The 20,960-nt window shown below is 43.3% G+C and overlaps 1 protein-coding gene across 1 annotated transcript in view; it reads left to right on the top strand.

Annotated features, from left to right (window-relative positions):
- The first annotated feature begins 16,763 nt into the window (after window positions 1–16,763).
- Window positions 16,764–20,960, top strand: part of itga1 (integrin, alpha 1) — a 168,951-nt gene continuing 164,754 nt past the window's right edge. The window contains exon 1 of the mRNA XM_061927416.1: window positions 16,764–16,987. Within this exon, the coding sequence (XP_061783400.1) occupies window positions 16,945–16,987 (43 nt within the window). The 5' untranslated portion in view covers window positions 16,764–16,944. The remainder of the gene's footprint in view (window positions 16,988–20,960) is intronic.

Here is a 20,960-nt window from a genome sequence, read left to right as displayed (position 1 = left end):
GTTGACTGTCCAGGAGAAGTCATTAGAGATGTGGACTCCAAGGTACCTGAAGGTGTGGACCCTCTCTACACGCTCGCCATTGATGTAGAGGGGGGCAGGGTCGGTGCTGCTCCTCCTGAAGTCGACGATGATCTCTCTGGTCTTTCTGGTGTTGAGAGCGAGGTTGTTCTCCGAAGACCAGGCCGTCAGCTTCAGGACCTCCTCTCTGTAGGCTGCCTCGTCACCCCTGGAGATGAGCCCGACCACTGTGGTATCGTCGGCGAACTTGACGGTAAGGTTGTCACTGTGGGCCGGACTGCAGTCATGGGTGTAAAGGCAGTAGAGGAGGGGGCTCAGCACACAGCCCTGTGGGGAGCCGATGCTCAGCGTGCGGGAGGATGAGAGGTGCGGGCCAAGTCTCACATTCTGGGGTCGGTCCGTTAGGAAGTCCCTTATCCAGGCGTTTGTGAGAGGGGGGAGGCCAAGAGTGTCCAGTTTATTGCAGAGTCTGTCCGGGATTATTGTATTGAAGGCAGAGCTATAGTCCACAGAGAGCATCCGGACGTAGCTCTGCTGCTGCTCCAGGTGGTTCAGAGCAGAGTGGAGAGCAACAGCGATGGCGTCCTCTGTGGACCTGTTCGCCCGGTATGCGAACTGGTGGGGGTCGAAGTCTGGAGGGATATGGTCCTTGATGTGCTGGAGAACAAGTCGCTCGAAGCACTTCATGATTACCGGAGTGAGGGCCACTGGTCGGTAATCATTCAGGCTGGTGATGGGAGACTTCTTTGGCACCGGGATTATTGTAGATGACTTCAGGCAGGATGGGATGACTGCCTGAGCCAGGGAGAGGTTAAAGATCCTGGTGAGGGGGGGAGCGAGCTGGTGGGCGCACGTCCTGAGCACCTTTCCAGGTACTCCGTCTGGTCCGGTAGCCTTCCTGGGGTTCACAGCCAGGAGCACTCGTCTGACACTGTGCTCCTGTACAGTGAGTGGAGTGGCGGCGGAGCCCGGTGGGGGCGGGGGCAGGGCTGGAGCAGATGAGTGTCGCTGGGGGGTTTCGAAACGGGCAAAGAAACAGTTAAGCTCCTCTGCCAGTGTCGCACTCTGATCCGCAGTTGTCATATTGCAGCCTCTGAAGTTCGTGATGTCATGAATGCCCCGCCACACCTCCTGTGAGTTTTTGCTGGACAGATGGGACTCTATGCACCTCCTGTGGTCCGCCTTTGCTTTTTTAATCCCTCTCTTCAGGTCGGCTCTAGCAACACTGTACAGTGCCCTGTCCCCTGACCTGAAGGCTGCGTCGCGGGCCCTGAGGAGTGTGCGGACCTGGCTGGTCATCCAGGGTTTCTTGTTGGGGTAAACCCGGATGGTTTTTTCCACAGTCACATTCCCGATGCAGAACTTTATGTAGTCCAGCACTGTTCCTGTGGCTGTCTCCAGCTCCTGTTGTTGGAAGAGGTCCCAGTCTGTGTGTTGGAAGCAGTCCTGAAGTTTGGGGAGTGCATCGTCAGGCCAGGTCATAACAGTCTTTGTGATAGGCCTGGCCTGGCGTCTGATGGGGGTGTAGGTAGGAGAGAGCAGGAGGGAAAGATGGTCTGACTGTCCAAGCTGGGGGAGGGGTGTAGCTCTGTACGCGTGCTTTATGTTGGTATACACGTGGTCCAGGGTGTTCTTGCCCCTTGTAGAACACTTCACGTGCTGGTAGAACTTAGGGAGTACAGTCTTCAGATTGGCCTTATTAAAATCCCCTGCTATGATATGAACACCGTCGGGGTGGGCCCGCTGCTGTTCGTTGACGGTGTTCAGCAGAAGAGAGAGCGCTGTGTTTACTTTGGCGTCCGGTGGAATATACACAGCCGTGATGATAACAACAGACAGCTCTCTCGGGAGAAAAAAAGGCCGACATCTAACAGACATGTACTCCACGTCCGGGCAACAGTGCTGTTCAGTGATTGTCCCGTTGTTGCACCAGTTCTCATGCACGTAGATACAGAGCCCCCCTCCTCTGCTCTTACCGGAGTCCTTAGTTCTGTCCCGGCGGAGAAGAGTGCGTCCGGCTAGCTGCATGCTAGCATCGGGTATTTCCGGGTGAAGCCAGGTTTCGGTGATAATCATAGCACAACAGTCCCGAACATAGCGGTTTCCAGCAAGTTGTAACTCCAGGTCGTCCATCTTCTGTACAAGGGATCTGGCATTAGAGAGGAACAGGCTCGGTAGAGGTGGCTTGTGGGGTTGTTTCCTAAGCCTGAGCAAGACGCCGGACCTGCGGCCACGCTTCTGCTTCCTCTCCCTCCTCCGTCTACGCCGTCTCCCAGACCCGACAACAAACCACGGAGAGCCCTGTGCTCTCGCTATGTCATCTGGGATGTTGTGCTCGTGGTGAAAGTCGCTCGAAACAGATATCTGGTGCGAGTTACCGATATCCAAGAGTGACTGGCGGGTGTACCGGGTGTTTGCAGTACAGGTGGTGCACAAAAGGAAAAAAAACATGAAGAAAAGAAGGAAGAAAGACCACTGAAATGGAGAGCCGTAAGCCGCTGCGTCTGTGCGCGCCGCCATTAGATGGAGCTGCGCTAAAGGGAATTTCAACAAAACAGTCAGATAGGTCAGTCAAACTTTATTAATAGATTACAAACCAGCGTTCTGACAACTCTGTTCACTCCCAAAATGAATAAACAGCTGTTTTATTATTTTCCCCGAGGTAAAGTCAGTGACGTGGTGTTTTGTTTATCTTTTAACAACAGCAAGGTATAACATGTAGTGCAACATTTATATCACATAGTGGAGTGGAACTTTTCCCTGATTCAATAAACCATACTTGCCAACCTTGAGACCTCCAGGTGGGGGGGGGGGGGGGGGGGGCGTGGTTTTTGGCGTGGTTAAGAGGGGAGCAGTTTATTTACAGCTAGAATATATATATATATATATATATATATATATATATATATATATATATATATAGAGAGATGAAGTAGTCTTGTGATTTTTCCCCACACATACATATATATATATATATATATATATATAAGAAATACTTGACTTTCAGTGAATTCTAGCTATATATATATATATATATATATATATATATATATATATATATATATATATATATATATATATATATAAAATGAAATAAATACTTGAATTTCAGTGTTCATTTATTTACACATATACACACACACATAACACTCATCTACTCATTGTTGAGTTAAGGGTTGAATTATCCATCCTTGTTCTATTCTCTGTCACTATTTTTCTAACCATGCAGAACACCCTCTCTGATGATGCATTATGCTTCGTCTCCTTGTTGTGTGCGCAGTTGTGCACTGCACTCTCTAAAAGTCGTAGATGTTATTGTCACATATGCATGTACAGTAGATGGCAGTATTGTCCTGTTTAAGAGTGTCACAACATTGCTGTTTACGGCAGACGAACTGCTTTACGGTAGACAAAAACGTGACTGCTGTTGTTGTGTGTTGTTACCGCGCTGGGAGGACGTTAATGAAACTGCCTAACAATAAACCCACATAAGAAACCAAGAACTCGCCCTCGATCATTCTACAGTTATAACGTCTTTGGGCAGGCACGCTGTTTATATTGTGGGAAAGCGGACGTGAAAACAGGTCAGGTGCGCATGGAGCTGAAGGGGGCGTGGCCTCCAGCTCAGCCGGAATTTCGGGAGATTTTCGGGAGAGAATTTGTCCCAGGAGGTTTTCGGGAGAAGCGCTGAATTTCGGGAGTCTCCCGGAAAATCCGGGAGGGTTGGCAAGTATGCAATAAACACATAAAAAACAGTGATACTGTTACGGTAAATCAAACGTTAGTGTAATCACAATATAGTAACACTCGAAATAGTGCAGACAATAACAATATATCAATAACTCAACGTTGCTCAAACGTTAATGTCACACAACACAACACACAAAATAAACATGTAAAGCTCACTTTATGAAGTTATTCCTCATCCACGAATACCTCGAATTCTTCTTATTCAGTGTCCGAATGAAACAGTTGGGCGAATACGGCATCCAACATGCCCGGCTCCGTCTCGTCCAAGTCGTCATTAATGGAGTCAGTGTCGCTGCTGCTCTATTCCCGTGTTCTACTGCGTGACTGATCGTCTTAAGTTTAAACTCTGCGTCGTAAGCGTGTCTCTTAATAGGAGCCATTTTGGGTAGGGATGTCCGATAATGGCTTTTTGCCGATATCTGATATTCCGATATTGTCCAACTCTTTAATTACCGATACCGATATCAACCGATACCGATATCAACAGATATATGCAGTCGTGGAATTAACACATTATTATGCCTAATTTGGTCAACCAGGTATGGTGAAGATAAGGTCCTTTTTTTTTAAATTAATAAAATAAGATCAATAAATTGAAAACATTTTCTTGAATAAAAAAGAAAGTAAAACAATATAAAAACAGTTACATAGAAACTAGTAATTAATGAAAATTAGTAAAATTAACTGTTAAAGGTTGAGAATCAACACCTCCAAGTCCGAGTCCATGGTTCTCGCCCGGAAAGGGTGGAGTGCCATCTCCGGGTTGGGGAGGAGATCTTGCCCCAAGTGGAGGAGTTCAAGTACCTCGGAGTCTTGTTCACGAGTGAGGGAAGAGTGGATCGTGAGATCGACAGGCGGATCGGTGCGGCGTCTTCAGTAATGCGCACGCTATTTCGATCCGTTGTGGTGAAGAAGGAGCTGAGCCGGAAGGCAAAGCTCTCAATTTACCGGTCAATCTACGTTCCCATTCTCACCTATGGTCATGAGCTTTGGGTTATGACCGAAAGGACAATATCACGGGTACAAGCGGCCGAAATGAGTTTCCTCCGCCGGGTGGCTGGTCTCTCCCTTAGAGATAGGGTGAGAAGCTCTGCCATCCGGGGGGAACTCAAAGTAAAGCCGCTGCTCCTCCACATCGAGAGGAACCAGATGAGGTGGTTCGGGCATCTCGTCAGGATGCCACCCGAACGCCTCCCTAGGGAGGTGTTTAGGGCACGTCCGACCGGTAGGAGGCCGCGGGGAAGACCCAGGACACGTTGGGAAGACTATGTCTCCCGGCTGGCCTGGGAACGCCTCGGGGTCCCACAGGAAGAGCTGGATGAAGTGGCTGGAGAGAGGGAAGTCTGGGCTTCCCTGCTTAGGCTGCTGCCCCCGCGACCCGACCTCGGATAAGCGGAAGAAGATGGATGGATGGATGGAACTGTTAAAGGTTAGTACTATTAGTGGACCAGCAGCACGCACAATCATGTGTGCTTACGGACTGTATCCCTTGCAGACTGTATTGATATATATTGATATATAATGTAGGAACCACAATATTAATAACAGAAAGAAATAACCCTTTTGTGTGAATGAGTGTAAATGAGGGAGGTTTTTTTTGTGGGTTGGTGCACTAATTGTAAGTGTATCTTGTGTTTTTTATGTTGATTTAATTAAAAAACAAAAAACAAAAAAGCAAACATACCGATAATAAAAAAAAACGATACCGATAATTTCCAATATTAAATTTTAACGCATTTATCGGCTTTATTCATCCCTAATTTTGGGGTCTTTACATAAACAAACAAATGGAAATGAAACGGCAACACCTCGCGCAGTCATATATCCCAGCATGGAAGGCGCGCTTTTTCTTCTTCTACGGGGGAAAATGAAGTCGGCGGCTGCTTACCGTAGTTGCGATTGATTGATTGATTTAAACTTTTACCTGTTGGAGGCTCAATATTATATATATATATATATATATATATATATAAAACTATGTTTTTTATAATCTGTTGAGACTGACCAACCTGACTCGTGATGCTGTTGAGGGGCTTGCTGAACAACTTGCCCCAACTTCCCTCATGGCCGTCCAGAACCGCATAGCCCTTGACCGTATCCTAGCCAAGGAAGAAGGTGTGTGTGCAATGTTTGGTGACCAATGCTGTACCTTCATTCCTAACAACACCGCCCCCGATGGCTCGGTCCAGAGGGCCCTGGAGGGCCTACATGCCCTGTCTAAGGAACTTACTGAAGTTTCCAGTGTCTCTGACCCCTTCAAAGATTGGCTCCAAAGCACCTTTGGAAGGTGGTCTGACCTAATTAAGTCTGCCCTGATCTCCGTTGGAGTTTTCTTGGCCATCATAGCCTCATGCGGTTGCTTTAGCGCCCCTTGTGCTAGGTCTTTATGCACCCGCATCATTGTTAGAGCTGTAGAAGGTCAACCCCACCCTGTTTCTGGGTTTGCTATGTCACTGAAGGGGGTCAAGCAAAGTGGTGACTTTCGAGAAATGCTAGTTTCCTTCCCTGACAGTGACGACATTGACATAGATTCCATCCGTTTATCTCCCATGTAACTATGCTTTTAATTTTTTACTAGCTTGCTCAAAGAGGGGCGTATTTTAGAAGTGTTGTACTAGTGATAAAGATCTTTTTAGAAGATCTGAAGGGGGAATTGTCGGAGGCAGATATTTACATATATCCGAATTTAAGTGTTACTTCTTTTATTTCATAATCATATTACAAAACAGCTAGTGTTTTTCTTCCAATTGTGGTCTTTTGGTTGTCTGCAAAAAACTGTGTGCTTAACCTTGAGTGAGGAATGTAAGAAAGAGAGATAATGGGCATGTGTTTTGGCTGGAGGGACATGAGTGCGAGGGTGGGAGAGAGAGAGACTTAAGAGGGGAGAGGGTTTTTCGGGGGGGGGACAGACCATCTTGGCGGCGCGATTGAATGTTCTATGCTGGACTGGTCTCAATGTATATGCAAAGCTTTGCAAATATATTACAAAATACGTATTCTGTCTCTGGTGGTTTTTCTACTCAGCTTTAAGTGTCGTAAAGAGCTTGGGAGCGACTTGTGACTTGAATTCCCTGGGAGGAACAACTGGTCCATAACGCAACACTATATATAAGGCGCACCAGATTATAAGGCGCACTGTCAGCTTTTGACAAAATTGGAGGTTTTTAGGTGCCCCTTATAGTGCGGAAAATACGGTACTCAGTTCCAGGGTCAAACTGTTGCCGTCCTAATGTTCCGACCTGTTAGGCCAGGTCATTCTTTGTTTTAGTTTTTGGGTGTTTGTCCTGTGCTTTTGGCTTCACTTCCAGTTTTAGGCTCTTATTTTAGTTCCACTTCCTGTTTTGTCTGAGCGCTTCCCTCCTCACCTACGGCTTGTTTGCGTCTCACCTGGTGTTGGAGGGCTATTTAAGCCAGTCTCTTTTCTTTGTTGGTTGTGGGATCACTCCAAATGTTTGGCGTCTTGGTGTTCAGAGGAACTTTCAGGGTTAGTGGCATTTTTTCACTTCTTGTTTAGCATTTTTTTCTTTTTACATTTTTTTTAGTTATTTTTCTTGCACAGTTTCCCTGTGCTTGCTTTGTGCAAATTCATGTTGCACTCTACCTTGGATTTTTTTGGACCTTTTGACATTAAATACCAATTTACCTGCACGTTGCGCGCTGTCTTCTGCTTTTTAGCGCCACGACCTCCGCTACAAAGAGCATTCCTAACAGCTAAACCCTTAAATAATTGCACAGACAATATAAAGGGTATCTCACTGAGTTTAACAAGCATGAAAAATTATGTAAGGCAATTTTATGACCCGGGCAGCACGGTGGAAGAGGGGTTAGTGCGTCTGCCTCACAATACGAAGGTCCTGAGTAGTCCTGAGTTCAATCCCGGCCTCGGGATCTTTCTGTGTGGAGTTTGCATGTTCTCCCCGTGACTGCGTGGGTTCCCTCCGGGTACTCCGGCTTCCTCCCACCTCCAAAAACATGCAGCTGGGGATAGGTTGATTGGCAACACTAAATTGGCCCTAGTGTGTGAATGTTGTCTGTCTATCTGTGTTGGTCCTGTGATGAGGTGGCGACATGTCCAGGGTGTACCCCGCCTTCCGCCCGATTGTAGCTGAGATAGGCTCCAGCGCCCCCCGCGACCCCGAAGGGAATAAGCGGTAGAAAATGGATGGATGGAATTTTATGACCCCTTACAAGCTGTTGCCGTTGTAAAACTTTTAATAACTGTTGGCAATGTTTTAATTTTGACAATCTTAACTTTTATATCACCGTAAAAAAACTAAGCCACTATAAAAATGATAAAACAGCATTATGACAAGTGACATTTTACTCAAGGAATTAATAAAAAAAAACATTACTAATCTGTTTCAGGGTCAAACTCTTGTCATCATAAAACAACTTAATGACTGTACTGACTATGTTCGAAATAGCATTGTTACACTCTTAACTGTCATGCAAGCGTAAAAGGAAGTTAGCTACTGCAAAAATAATAAAACAGTATACATTAGCTTTAGTAAAAAGTGAACATTTTCCATGGGAATGAAAAAAATAAAATAGTAATTATTTAGTCCAGGGTTAAACTTTTCTTTATTTTTGATTTTTGTTTAAACGCTATATGTTTTGTTTTGTTTTTTTAAAACCTGTTGAAGATGGCAATAAAGGTTTTTCAATCAATCAATCAATCAATCAATCAATCAATCAATCAAACTTTAATTGTATATTTTAAGTATTATTTTAACACTTATAGCCATTATAGTGTAAAAAGAAGTTAACGACTGTTAAAAGTAAAATATACACACATTAAAACACTTAACAATATTGACTGGTTAAATTGGGGCCCTACGCAGAAATGTATTTTGAGCTCCCTCCATTACAAATTATTTTTCACACTTTTTATCTGAGTGAAATGATTTTCATACTTGATGCATGTTTTGAACTAAAACTAATTCCTGGGAAAGAAATTGTTAAATAATATATTTTTGAGCAAAATAGCTCATTTAACATAATTAAGTCACTAAAAGGTTGCATGTACTAAAACAAGTGCCAACTTGATAGCGCACGCAAAGCTGATCTACTAAACGTGCGCATAGTGGATTGCGTCTGTTAATCCATTTCCCTCTCTATCTTTATTAGAATGCAGAATATAATAATAATAATAATAATAATAATATTTCATAGCTACTGGATGATTTAAAGGCCTACTGAAACCCACTACTACCGACCACGCAGTCTAATAGTTTATATATCAATGATGAAATCTTAACATTGCAACACATGCCAATACGGCCGGGTTAGCTTACTAAAGTGCAATTTTAAATTTCGCGCGAAATATCCTGCTGAAAACGTCTCGGTATGATGACATAGAGGACATTTTGGGACAGCATTGTGGCCAGATATTAAGTCGTCTGTTTTCATCGCAAAATTCCACAGTATTCTGGACATCTGTGTTGGTGAATCTTTTGCAATTCGTTCAATGAACAATGGAGACAGCAAAGAAGAAAGCTGTAGGTGGGAAGCGGTGTATTGCGGCAGGTGTTGTGTCGGATAACGCAACCCCGCCGTAGAATGCACCCCTTGACTGTTGTGCCGGATAACACAGCCGGTGTTTCATTGTTTACATTCCCGAAAGATGACAGTCAAGCTTTACCATTGGCCTGTGGAGAACTGGGACAACAGAGACTCTTACCAGGAGGACTTTGAGTTGGATGCGCAGACGCGGTACCGTGAGTACGCATGCAGCTGCGGCTTCCAAACATTTGATCGCTTGCCCGTACGTGCGTGCCGCTATGTGCATGTCACGTACGTAACTTTGGGGACTTTGGGGAAATATATGTGCTGTATGAACTTTGGGGAGGTGAACGGTACTTTGGGCTGTGGGATTGAGTGTGTTGTGCAGGTGTTTGAGTTGTATTGGCGGGTTATATGGACGGGAGGGGGGGAGGTGTTTGTTATGCGGGATTAATTTGTGGCATATTAAATATAAGCCTGGTTGTGTTGTGGCTAATAGAGTATATATATGTCTTGTGTTTATTTACTGTTTTAGTCATTCCCAGCTGAATATCAGGTCCCACCCGCCTCTCACAGCATCTTCTCTATCTGAATCGCTCCCACTGCCCTCTAGTCCTTCACTCTCACTTTCCTCATCCACGAATCTTTCATCCTCGCTCAAATTAATGGGGAAATCGTCGCTTTCTCGGTCCGAATCGCTCTCGCTGCTGGTGGCCATGATTGTAAACAATGTGCAGATGTGAGGAGCTCCACAACCTGTGACCTCACGCGCATATCGTCTGCTACTTCCGGTACAGGCAAGGCTTTTTTTTATCAGAGACCAAAAGTTGCGAACTTTATCGTCAATGTTCTCTACTAAATCCTTTCAGCAAAAATATGGCAATATCGCGAAATGATCAAGTATGACACATAGAATGGACCTGCTATCCCCGTTTAAATAAGAAAATCGCATTTCAGTAGGCCTTTAAGGGGTTGATTCAAACAAATTCAATTGATGTGTTTGGTATCATTTAATATTTTTTTAATGACATTTGTTTTTTCACATAGGCTATGTATTACTAACCTATATGGTGCGGTATAGTGGGGTAAGGAGACGGGACAGAGGCAGGGACGTCGGTTAGCTCTAGGCGTATTTATTATAACAAAGAAATTAAGCGTGTAACGAACCCAAATACTGTATGTGTGGTGAGACTATGTGAAGTGATTATATGAGGAGTGTTACCAGGAGTTGTTGAAGGTGCGTGTTGAGCGAGGTGCGGAAGTCTAGGGAGGGCAAGGCTAACTCGGCGGTCCAGGGTCAGGCAGGAGGTCAGGGGCAGGAGCGAGGCTTCAAGGTCCGTGTCCATAAGGGAGATCGAGATCCAGGAAGGCAACCAGGGAACCAGAGGGAATTCGGGGAGACGAGACACAGTTTGAAACCAGGAAACGGAGGAATGCTGCTGAATGGCGACACAGGACACAAGACAATGAGCACAGAGGAGGAGAAACACAGAGGGAGCAAATGCACATAGACCTGGAGACGTGTAGGCTTACTCTACAGGAACAGGTAGCTACGTTCTGGCGCTGGAACGCAGGTTGCGCTGGCTTAAGAAGCGTGGAGCCTAATCAGCGTCAGGTGTGTTGATTGCAGATTTGGAACCGCTGCGGTGGAACGTGGCCACAGCAGGAGAGGAGCGCGCCGAGGTGAGGCGTGTGCACAGGAGCGCGCCGCGGAGAGGAGTGCGACTGGAAGCGCGCTGAGGAGCGGAGCGCGCAGGAGAGCGCGCCGAGGAATGCGCCCGCGCCGTGACACTATATCCTATATCAGGGGTCGGGAACCTTTTTGGCTGAGAGAGCCATGAAAGCCAAATATTTTAAAATGTATTTCCGTGAGAGCCATATAATATTGTTTAACACTGAACACAACTAATTGTGTGCATTTTTAAGTAAGACCAACATTTGAGTATAATAAGTCTCTTATTCTTTTTAATAACATTGTTATTATGAAGCTAACCAATAGTAAATAAAATACTTCTTACCATTAATGCAACTTCTTGAACAGGTGCGGTAGTAAACGGATGGATGGATTAAAATGCATGAGAATGTTTTATATTTTGAACGTTATTTTTAACACTGTGATTGATTACCAGCGGAATTATTCATTACTTATCGTGTTAAGCAATGTCAGCAAAGATTTATCTGAGAGCCAAATGCAGTCATCAAAAGAGCCACATCTGGCTCGAGAGCCATAGGTTCCCTACCCCTGTCCTATATGATAAAAACTTTTTAAAGTATGCATTTTTTGCATCCTAAGCACAGTAGTGCAGCCTCCTTCCCATGCACCTTCAGTGGTAAAAAAGAATTAAAAAATGTGGTGCCGATGTAGATGCACTGCTCAACTGCTTCTAAAATGCCCTTAAAAAGTAATACATGTCTCCTGCTTTTTTTAAAATCATATGGCAAAACGCTACAGGGAGGAGCATAATAACATGGATGTGCAGTGAGTAAAAGTGTCTGCGTGGTGATGTCCCGTACAGTACACGGAAAATCAAATAAGGTGGTCTGCGCCATTTTTTCAATTGCACACACTGTCTTAGTAGATCACACGCCCACTATTTTATTGTTTGCATTCGCTGTTTAGCGCAAGGTTTTGAAATCTTAGTACATCTGGCCCAAATCTGTTCCTGGGATTCGATCCCAGAATGTCTTTTTATCAGCCCAGCACTAATACAGTACGCAGGAGGGGACAATGAGGGTATCCTGGGAAAGTTGCTATTATATATTTTTCAAGGACGCAGCAGAAAGGGGGTAGGAACATGTTTGTGGTAAAAAATAAATGCTTATGAAGCAACCTGTCTTGTAATGATCCGTTGTCCGGATCATAGTTTATTTTGGGTTCTGATTCACTTGTGGTTTAAGTTCTGTTTCATCACCCCTGTTTTGTGTTTTTTGGTTGTCATGGGTGCTGATTGTTTTCACCTGCCTCTGATTAGTGTTCGGGACACTCACATGCTGCCGGACACTAATCAGAGAGCTATTTAGTCCTGGTATTACTCTCACTCAGTCTGGTGCTTTTGTTTGCTCATGTGCAACTGTCACGTTGGTTCTCTGTGGTTTTTCAAACGCTAAGTCCACGTCTTAGTGTTTCCTGGTGAGCTATTCTGTTAGCTTCCCGTGTGTAGTCGGCACGCTCTCCTTGTGTTTGCTTGTTTTGTTCGTTTTTGTATTTTTGTGTGATTTATGCAAAATAAATCATTGCCTTGCCTGCACACTGTCACCGGAGTTCCTGCTGCATCTCGGAAGAACAATCATCATCATGCCTCCTCGTCCTCGTTACATCCATCCATCCATTTTCTACCGCTTATCTCTTTTGGGGGTCGCGGGGGGTGCTGGAGCCTATCTCAGCTGCATTCGGGCGGAAGGCGGGGTACACCCTGGACAAGTCACCACCTCATCGCAGGCCCAACACAGATAGACAGACAACATTCAGACTCACATTCACACACTAGGGCCAATTTAGTGTTGACAATCAACCTATCCCGGAAAATCATCATTTAAATAAGGTGGTCTGCGCCATTTTTCAATTGCACACGCTGTCTTAGTAGATCCCACGCCCACTAATAGTACACGCTATTTTATTGTTTGCATTCGCTGTTCAGCGCAAGGTATTGAAATCTTAGTAGATCTAGCCCAAATATGTTCCTGGGATTCGATCCCAGAATGTCTTTTTATCAGCCCATAGCACCAAGTACGTAGGAGGGGACAATGAGGGTATACTGGGAAAGTTGCTATTATATATGTCAGGCTTGTCACTGACAGTTTGGTTATTTTGGTTTTTTTTCATATTTCATTCATTCACAACTCCTCCAACACGAACATTATTGTTTTTGCACTTTTGGCTTCTTATTAAATAACTTTTTTAAATAGATTCAATCTTTCACGTGGAATCTTTAAGTGTGGGCTTTAGTTGATATAACACTCCCATCAGGGGGTGCATTCTACGCCGGGGGTGCATTATCCGGCACAACACCTGAAACTTGGAGCTTCAGCTAAAGAACAGAACGGCCAACTTTGACTGTTTTTTGCTGGCTTTGGATGAGAGCTGTGATGTACGTAACACCACCCAGCTGCTCATCTTCTTACGTGGGATAACTGCAGACTTTCAAATCACGGAGGAGCTGGCAGCCATGCAGTCAATTAAAAGGGACAACCACAGGTAATGACTTGTTCACAGAGGTAAATGCGTGTTTGGACTGAAATGGGACAAGCTGGCAGGTGTGACAACAGATGGTTGTCCAAATCTGACGGGGAGAAATGTTGGACTTTTAAAGAGGATGCAGGATAAACTTTAAATTAACCCTGTGCAGAAATTGACATTTTTGCATTGTATTGTACATCAGGAACTGTAGTGTAAGACAGTGTTAAAAATAAAACCATCAAAAGTAATCTGATTTTGTATAAAGTTAAGATAGGTTAAATGAAAGTATTATTATTATTATTAATTATTATTATTATTTATCTTACGGTGTATACAAAATAATATTGAGCAAAATTTAATTGAAATATTGTCGATGTGGCTCTCCAGCAGTGCTCGGGTTGCTCATGCGGCCCCGGATAAAAATTAATTGCCCACCACTGCTGTAGACTGTTTGCTGTGTTCCTGTTATCCTGTTACCTGGTTCCGGATTCTGGTTTTCCTGCATTTCCTTTGGACATTAAAATCATGTTTTCCTGCAACAAGCCTGCCATCTCTGCATCTTGTGTTCGTCACCAACAAATCCTGACAATATATTTTTCAATGACGGAGCAGAAAGGGGCTAGGAACACGTTTGTGGTAAAAAAAAAGAAAAGAAAAATGCATATATTGGACGGCGTGGCGCGGTTGAAAGAGTGGCCGTGCCAACAACCTGAGGGTTCCTGGTTCAATCCCCAGCTTCTACCATCCTAGTTACGTCTGTTGTGTCCTTGAGCAAGACACTTCACCCTTGTGTTGTGGTTAGGGCCTTGCATGGCAGCTCCCGCCATCAGTGTGTGAATGTGTGTGTGAATGGGGGAATGTGGAAATAGTGTCAAAGCGCTTTGAGTACCTTAAAGGTAGAAAAGCGCTATACAAGTATAACCCATTTACAATTTATTTATATGAAGCAACCTGTCTTTTATGAATTGACATTTTACATGCGCTTATTCATGCAAAACGTGTGATTAGACTTAGACAATCTTTAATGATCCACAAGGGAAATTGTTCCACACAGTAGCTCAGTTACAAAGGATGGAAAGTGTAAGGATGGAACGGACAATGCAGGTATAAAATAGACTAAAAATGTACCGTAGTAGCAATATAAAATATAATGTATATGTAATATTTACATAATATATGTACTGTGTATGAGATATACTGATATATTATATTATATATGTTTATATCATATATACAATGAGTGTACAGCTCCACTAATGGACATTGGAGTGTTACTTTCAAAGGCAAAATTAAAGTATTGCTAGAAACATCATTTTATATGGGACTTTATTGTATTATGTGTATAGTACATGTTCCTAAAAGAAAAAACGCATAAAACACTACCAGAATTGGAGATATTACAAGTCAACGTGATGAAGCTTAGTGTTACGCTCATGACTTGGTGTAACTAAACATTACCCTATAAGATGAAGGCAATTGCATTTTATTGATATTTGAAATTTAGTCAATGTTTATAAATTAATATTTTAATATACTAAATGTAAAACAGGGAATAAATATTAAAAATAAGATCATTAAATGAAATCTAGTTTGGTTACGCCATCATGAGCGCAACACAAGGTTGTAAAAGTTTCAACTACAATTCTAAATAAGATGTCAAAAGCAAACTGAAATCAAATACACACAGCTTAAAGATTGATCAATACCTATTTACATTTAGTAATACATAAATATGATGATTAATCAAAATATGAAATAAATATACCTGAACAGAACGCTCATGATGGTTACACCAAAAAGTAACGCTATGAATCGCGTTTTTCCAAGTTTTTGGGGCATTTTTATGCTATTTCCAAGCATCTCCTTTTTATTATTCCATCCATCCATCCATCTTCTTCCGCTTATCCGAGGTCGGGTCGCGGGGGCAGCAGCCTAAGCAGGGAAGCCCAGACTTCCCTCTCCCCAGCCACTTCGTCCAGCTCCTCCCGGGGGATCCCGAGGCGTTCCCAGGCCAGCCGGGAGAGATAGTCTTCCCAGCGTGTCCTGGGTCTTCCCCGTGGCCTCCTACCGGTCGGACGTGCCCGAAACACCTTCCTAGGAAGGCGTTCGGGTGGCATCCTGACCAGATGCCTGAACCACCTCATTTGGCTCCTCTCGATGTGGAGGAGCAGCGGCTTTACTTTGAGCTCCCCCCGAATGACAGAGCTTCTCACCCTATCTCTAAGGGAGAGCCCCGCCACTCGGCGGAGGAAACTCATTTCGGCCGCTTGTACCCGTGATCTTGTCCTTTCGGTCATGACCCAAAGCTCATGACCATAGGTGAGGATGGGAACGTAGATCGACCGGTAAATTGAGAGCTTTTCCTTCCGGCTCAGCTCCTTCTTCACCACAACAAATCGATACAGCGTCCGCATTACTGAAGACGCCGCACCGATCCGCCTGTCGATCTCACGATCCACTCTTCCCCCACTCGTGAACAAGACTCCGAGGTACTTGAACTCCTCCACTTGGGGCAAGATCTCCTCCCCAACCCGGAGATGGCACTCCACCCTTTTCCGGGAGAGAACCATGGACTCGGACTTGGAGGTGCTGATTATGACTAAAATATGACTTTTTATTATTGTTGATTTTAAATGGTCAAACGAATGCATATTATATATGCATGCCCTAATAAACAAAAAAAAAGTCATATTTATTTTAATTGTTACATTTTGAAGTACATTTGTGCAGGTGGGTGCGAATGTAGCCATTACCAGAGCTGTATAACAATTACCATGTACAATATTACAATGTATGTAACAGCTGCAGCATAAAATAGATCTGTGTGATCTTTATAATGTGAAGCTTTGCTTTTCCATGTCCATCATGGTAAGTTTGACACTGGAACTAATTAATAAATTAGTGAAGTGAATTATATTTATATAGCGCTTTTCTCTAGTGACTCAAAGCACTTTACATTGTGAAACCCAATATCTAGGTTACATTTTTAAAGCAGTGTGGGTGGCACTGGGAGCAGGTGGGTAAAGTGTCTTGCCCAATGACACTAGGATGGCAGAAGCGGGGATCGAACCTGGAACCCTCAAGTTGCTGGCACGGCCACTCTACCAACAGAGCTATTTTTCTATCCGTTGTTTCCTTTTGGAAAAACAATAAAAATGAAATCCAAATAAAAGTTTCTTTATTGAGGTATTCCCCATGCAATGTCAGACCAAGCCCACTTAAGAGAGGGCCCTGCCCCCCCAGCTCCTCCTCCTCCTCCTCATGCACGCCCCTGCAGCAGCTCACCATGGAGGAATAGCGCAGAAGAAGAGAGACAGCGGACTTTGCAGACGCAAAAGTGTGGATGTTTTCTGGTAGAAGAGGGCATGAGGGAGCCTTGTGGATGCGTTTCGAGCCATTCGGTGATTCCACGTCACGCCTAAAACAGGGAGAATAAAGCCGGTGGAATATTTGAATCAGTGTTTTCCCTCCGTGCTGACTGACAGAGGCGCGCCAACATGTTCGGGGCTTCAAGTCTTTATTTCTCTCTCGCTGCGGCTGGTGAGTGAGGTTCATTGTGGTGATTCATTTAAGTGCATGAAATAATTGGTGACAGGCGTGAAGACGGAGGGACGTTTTTTTCCCCCATTCGGGGTCTGCTGGCGGGTCTTTTGCGCACAAGCCAACGGCGCTGAGATCATAATTGACTTCTAAGGACATCCATGCTGTCAGTAGAAGTGGCACCGGTGTCCTTATTAACTGACTGGAATGATGTCATTCAGCAAAAATGAAACAAACTTCTTTATAGAAAATAAAATTGTATCTCATAGGCCAGTGTTTTTCAACCTTTTTTGAGCCAAGGCACACCACCAGCAGAAATCATTAAAAAACGAAACTCAGGACAGTACAAAGTAATTGTCACAAATTTTGGATATGACTTTAAACCATAACCAACTATGCATCAATATAGCTCTTGTCTCACAGTAGGTGTACTGTCACGACATGTCACATCACACCATGACTTATTTGGAGTTTTTTGCTGTTTTCCTGTGTGCAGTGTTTTAGTTCTTGTCTTGCACTCCTATTTTGGTGGCTTTTTCTCTTTTTTTGGTATTTTCCTGGAGCAGTTTCATGTCTTCCTTTGAGCGATATTTCCCGCATCTACTTTGTTTGAGCAATCAAGAATATTTCAGTTGTTTTTATCCTTCTTTGTGGGGACATTGTTGATTGTCATGTCATGTTCGGATGTACTTTGTGGACGCCGTCTTTGCTCCACAGTAAGTCTTTGCTGTCGTCCAGCATTCAGTTTTAGTTTCGTTCTGCATAGCCTTGCCTAAGCTTCAATGCCTTTTCTTAGGGGCACTCACCTTTTGTTTTTTTTTGGTTTAAGTGTAACCGGTGGTCTTTTCCTCTGTGTTGTGTGGATTGTTTGGAACACGACCAACACCATGGATTGCTCAGCTGCACTTTACTGACAATCAGTGACGTGCAGTCAGGGGAGGCAGGTGAGGCGGGGCCTCACGTGCCATCATGGAAAGAAAAAAAATGTAAAAAGAAAAAAAAACAATTAAATTGTTATATGTATCCAGTGATTATACTATAAAGTTATTTTCCATTTAACTTCACCAGTTTTAGATTATTTTTATTCAAAATCGCTGAATTTTCACATTTGCCGTTCAAATACTGAGAAGAGACTTGCGGTGAGTCACCAGCCAGTTGAGCCTCACCATGGATTGCGCAATGACTCGGCTAACTGCTGGCCTGCTGTGTAGTGATTGCGATATGAATTATATTATACATTTCCATAGTTTAGTTAGCTGAGGTATACAATGTACAGTGTATTTTGTCAACAACTGTATGTGTGTAAGGTATTACTTGTGCTGAGCAATCATAAAACGGCTGCAAAGACGCACTGGGTGAGGCTCGCAGTAATCCCGCCTCATGGTGGTAGAGGGCGCTAGTGATCCCAGGGATCATTCTTGCGACTACTCGGCAGTGATCGTTTATTTTTTCCTCTCGCCTGGACTTTTAACATGGAGGATTACATATCTAAAATAAAACAGTTTTCTAAACTGGACTTTCAATCGAAGCAGGAGGTAATAATTAAAGGAAGATCTCCATCGAGACAGAGAGGCTTTTAAAACTGAAGAAAGATAAGGAAGACTTCTATAAACAAGTTATCAATGCTTTTGTTCAGAAGGAGCGGCGCATGGACTTCATTTATAAGTAAAGGTAAGACCATAATAAAGTTTTTTCTTATTAAATGTGCTTTGTTGTGTGCTACAGTTTGTATGTGTAAAGGTAAAGTTAAGTTAAAGTACCAATGATTGTCACACACACTATATGTGGTGAAATGTGTCCTCGGCCTTTGACCCATCCCCTTGTTCACCCCCTGGGAGGTGAGGGGAGCAGTGGGCAGCAGCGGCGCTGCGCCCGGGAATCATTTTTGGTGATTTAACCCCCAATTCCAAGCCTTGATGCTGAGTGCCAAGCAGGGAAGAATGCTGGTATGAGCTTTTAAACATAACCCGTTAACTGCTGCCAATCAAATGGTGAATAAGATACTCTTTAGGGTTCATATGTTTGTAAATCTGACTGTGATGAAGTCAGTGCCTCACCAGCCATCAACCTCACCGCACGTCACTGCTGATAATACACAGAATACAATTGTCGTCAATAACTTTTTGCCATCGTCGAGCCCCTACACAAATATAATAATGAACAAGAAAGTGAACTTAAGTTCTTAACAAGACAATACATTTTCTGTCGTCGCATGGACGCCTACCTCTCCCGTTATCGTAGACAAAGGGGACGTTGGAAGGCGTGTCCAACGCATATAAAAAGACAGGTGTCACAGTAATTATTGCAGTAGGAGGGACAACGTTGACAAAACATCAAACACATTGACAAAAAATCAACAACATTCAGGTATTTACATGTAACTTACGGTACACATTTTGTGTAATCATAACAATAATAAAACATTATAAAATACATTATTTACAAGACATAATTGACCCTGTTACATTAGCATTAGATACCTTTTTACCTTCACGCTGTTTCCGACATCTACAAAGCAATTAGCTACCGGCCGCCACCTACTGATATGGAAGAGTATTACACGGTTACTCTGCCGAGCTCTAGACAGCACAGACACTCAACAACACATCATTTGGAGACTAAAATTACTGGTTTGCTAACAATATTTTTAACCCAAATAGGTGAAACTAGATCATCTCCCACGGCACACCAGACTGTATCTCATGACACACTAGTGTGCCGCGGCACAGTGGTTGATAAACACTGTTATAGGCAATCTTGTCATGCAGGGTTCTGCTTTTGCACCCCTTGACAGCTTGGGAGTATATAGAACGTTTTAAAAATAATGAAATAATCCTGTATTGTTGATCCTAAATATAAGGAGGAGGAGCTACAAGTTTTAGGAGCTCTTTTAAACAGATCCAGCTTTAGTGAAACACTAAGCATCTTGTAGCAGTATTGCTAAGTGCTGAACAAGAAATACAAACATAAAAAAGGATAGCTTACTGTACAATGTCTGCTCTTACTTCGATGACGACTGATAGGATGTCCATATCTTCCCGTTTAGATGAAGAATCAATTATGATGCACATGAAGGGTTAACAAGGAAAAGTCTCCCTGCAGACACCGTCTTCAGTTGTGTGTGTTTTTCTCCATCTTCGTGTATAAATTTAATGTCACTGATGAACAACTTCTAGATTTATGGCTAAATCCTCCTAATATCCAAATCATCAATCAAAATGAAAGGCATGATTTATAATCTAAAATAACTTTGACGCTGCTGGCTCACAGTAAAACAGCTTCGGGCCACTTGCTATCAGTCCGCCGCTAAAAATAGTGTGTCTGTGTTAGCGTTTGTAACAACAACATTGCTAATATTTGGTTAATATTCAGGTCACGATATGTATAAAGAGTATTGTTGGCGGGTTTTGGATGGTTATTTAGAGCAGTGGTCCCCAACCACCGGTCCCTGGATCGATTGGCACCAGAAAAAAAAATCGATTGGCACAAGAAAAAAAAAATATATATATATATATACATATATATATATATATATATTATTTTTTTTAAATTATTTTATTAAATCAACATAAAAAACACAAGACACACTTACAATTAGTGCACCAACCCAAAAAACCTCCCTCCCCTCATTCACACTCATTCGCACAAAAGGGTTGTTTCTCTCTGTTATTAATATTCTGGTTCCTACATTATATATCAATATAGATCAATACAGTCTGCAGGGATACAGTCCGTAAACACACATGATTGTATTTTTTTATGACAAAAAAAAAATAAAAAAATACCACCCCTCACATTTTTGAGGCACATATTGCTTTAATGACAACATTTAGGTTTTTTTGGTGGGAGTTCATCAGCATGACAGAATATTTGCTCCACTTCCTTGCGTCTGTCAAATTGCAAGCGGCATGCATCACTTGTGCAAAGCCCACCTCACACCACCCCAGGTTTCAGTTTGATATGGAACTCTGGT

Source organism: Nerophis lumbriciformis, linkage group LG32 (assembly GCF_033978685.3).
Source record: "Nerophis lumbriciformis linkage group LG32, RoL_Nlum_v2.1, whole genome shotgun sequence".
NCBI lineage: Eukaryota > Metazoa > Chordata > Actinopteri > Syngnathiformes > Syngnathidae > Nerophis > Nerophis lumbriciformis.
The sequence above is the reverse complement of the archived record's forward strand: the minus strand, read 5'-3'. Positions and strand labels throughout refer to the sequence as shown.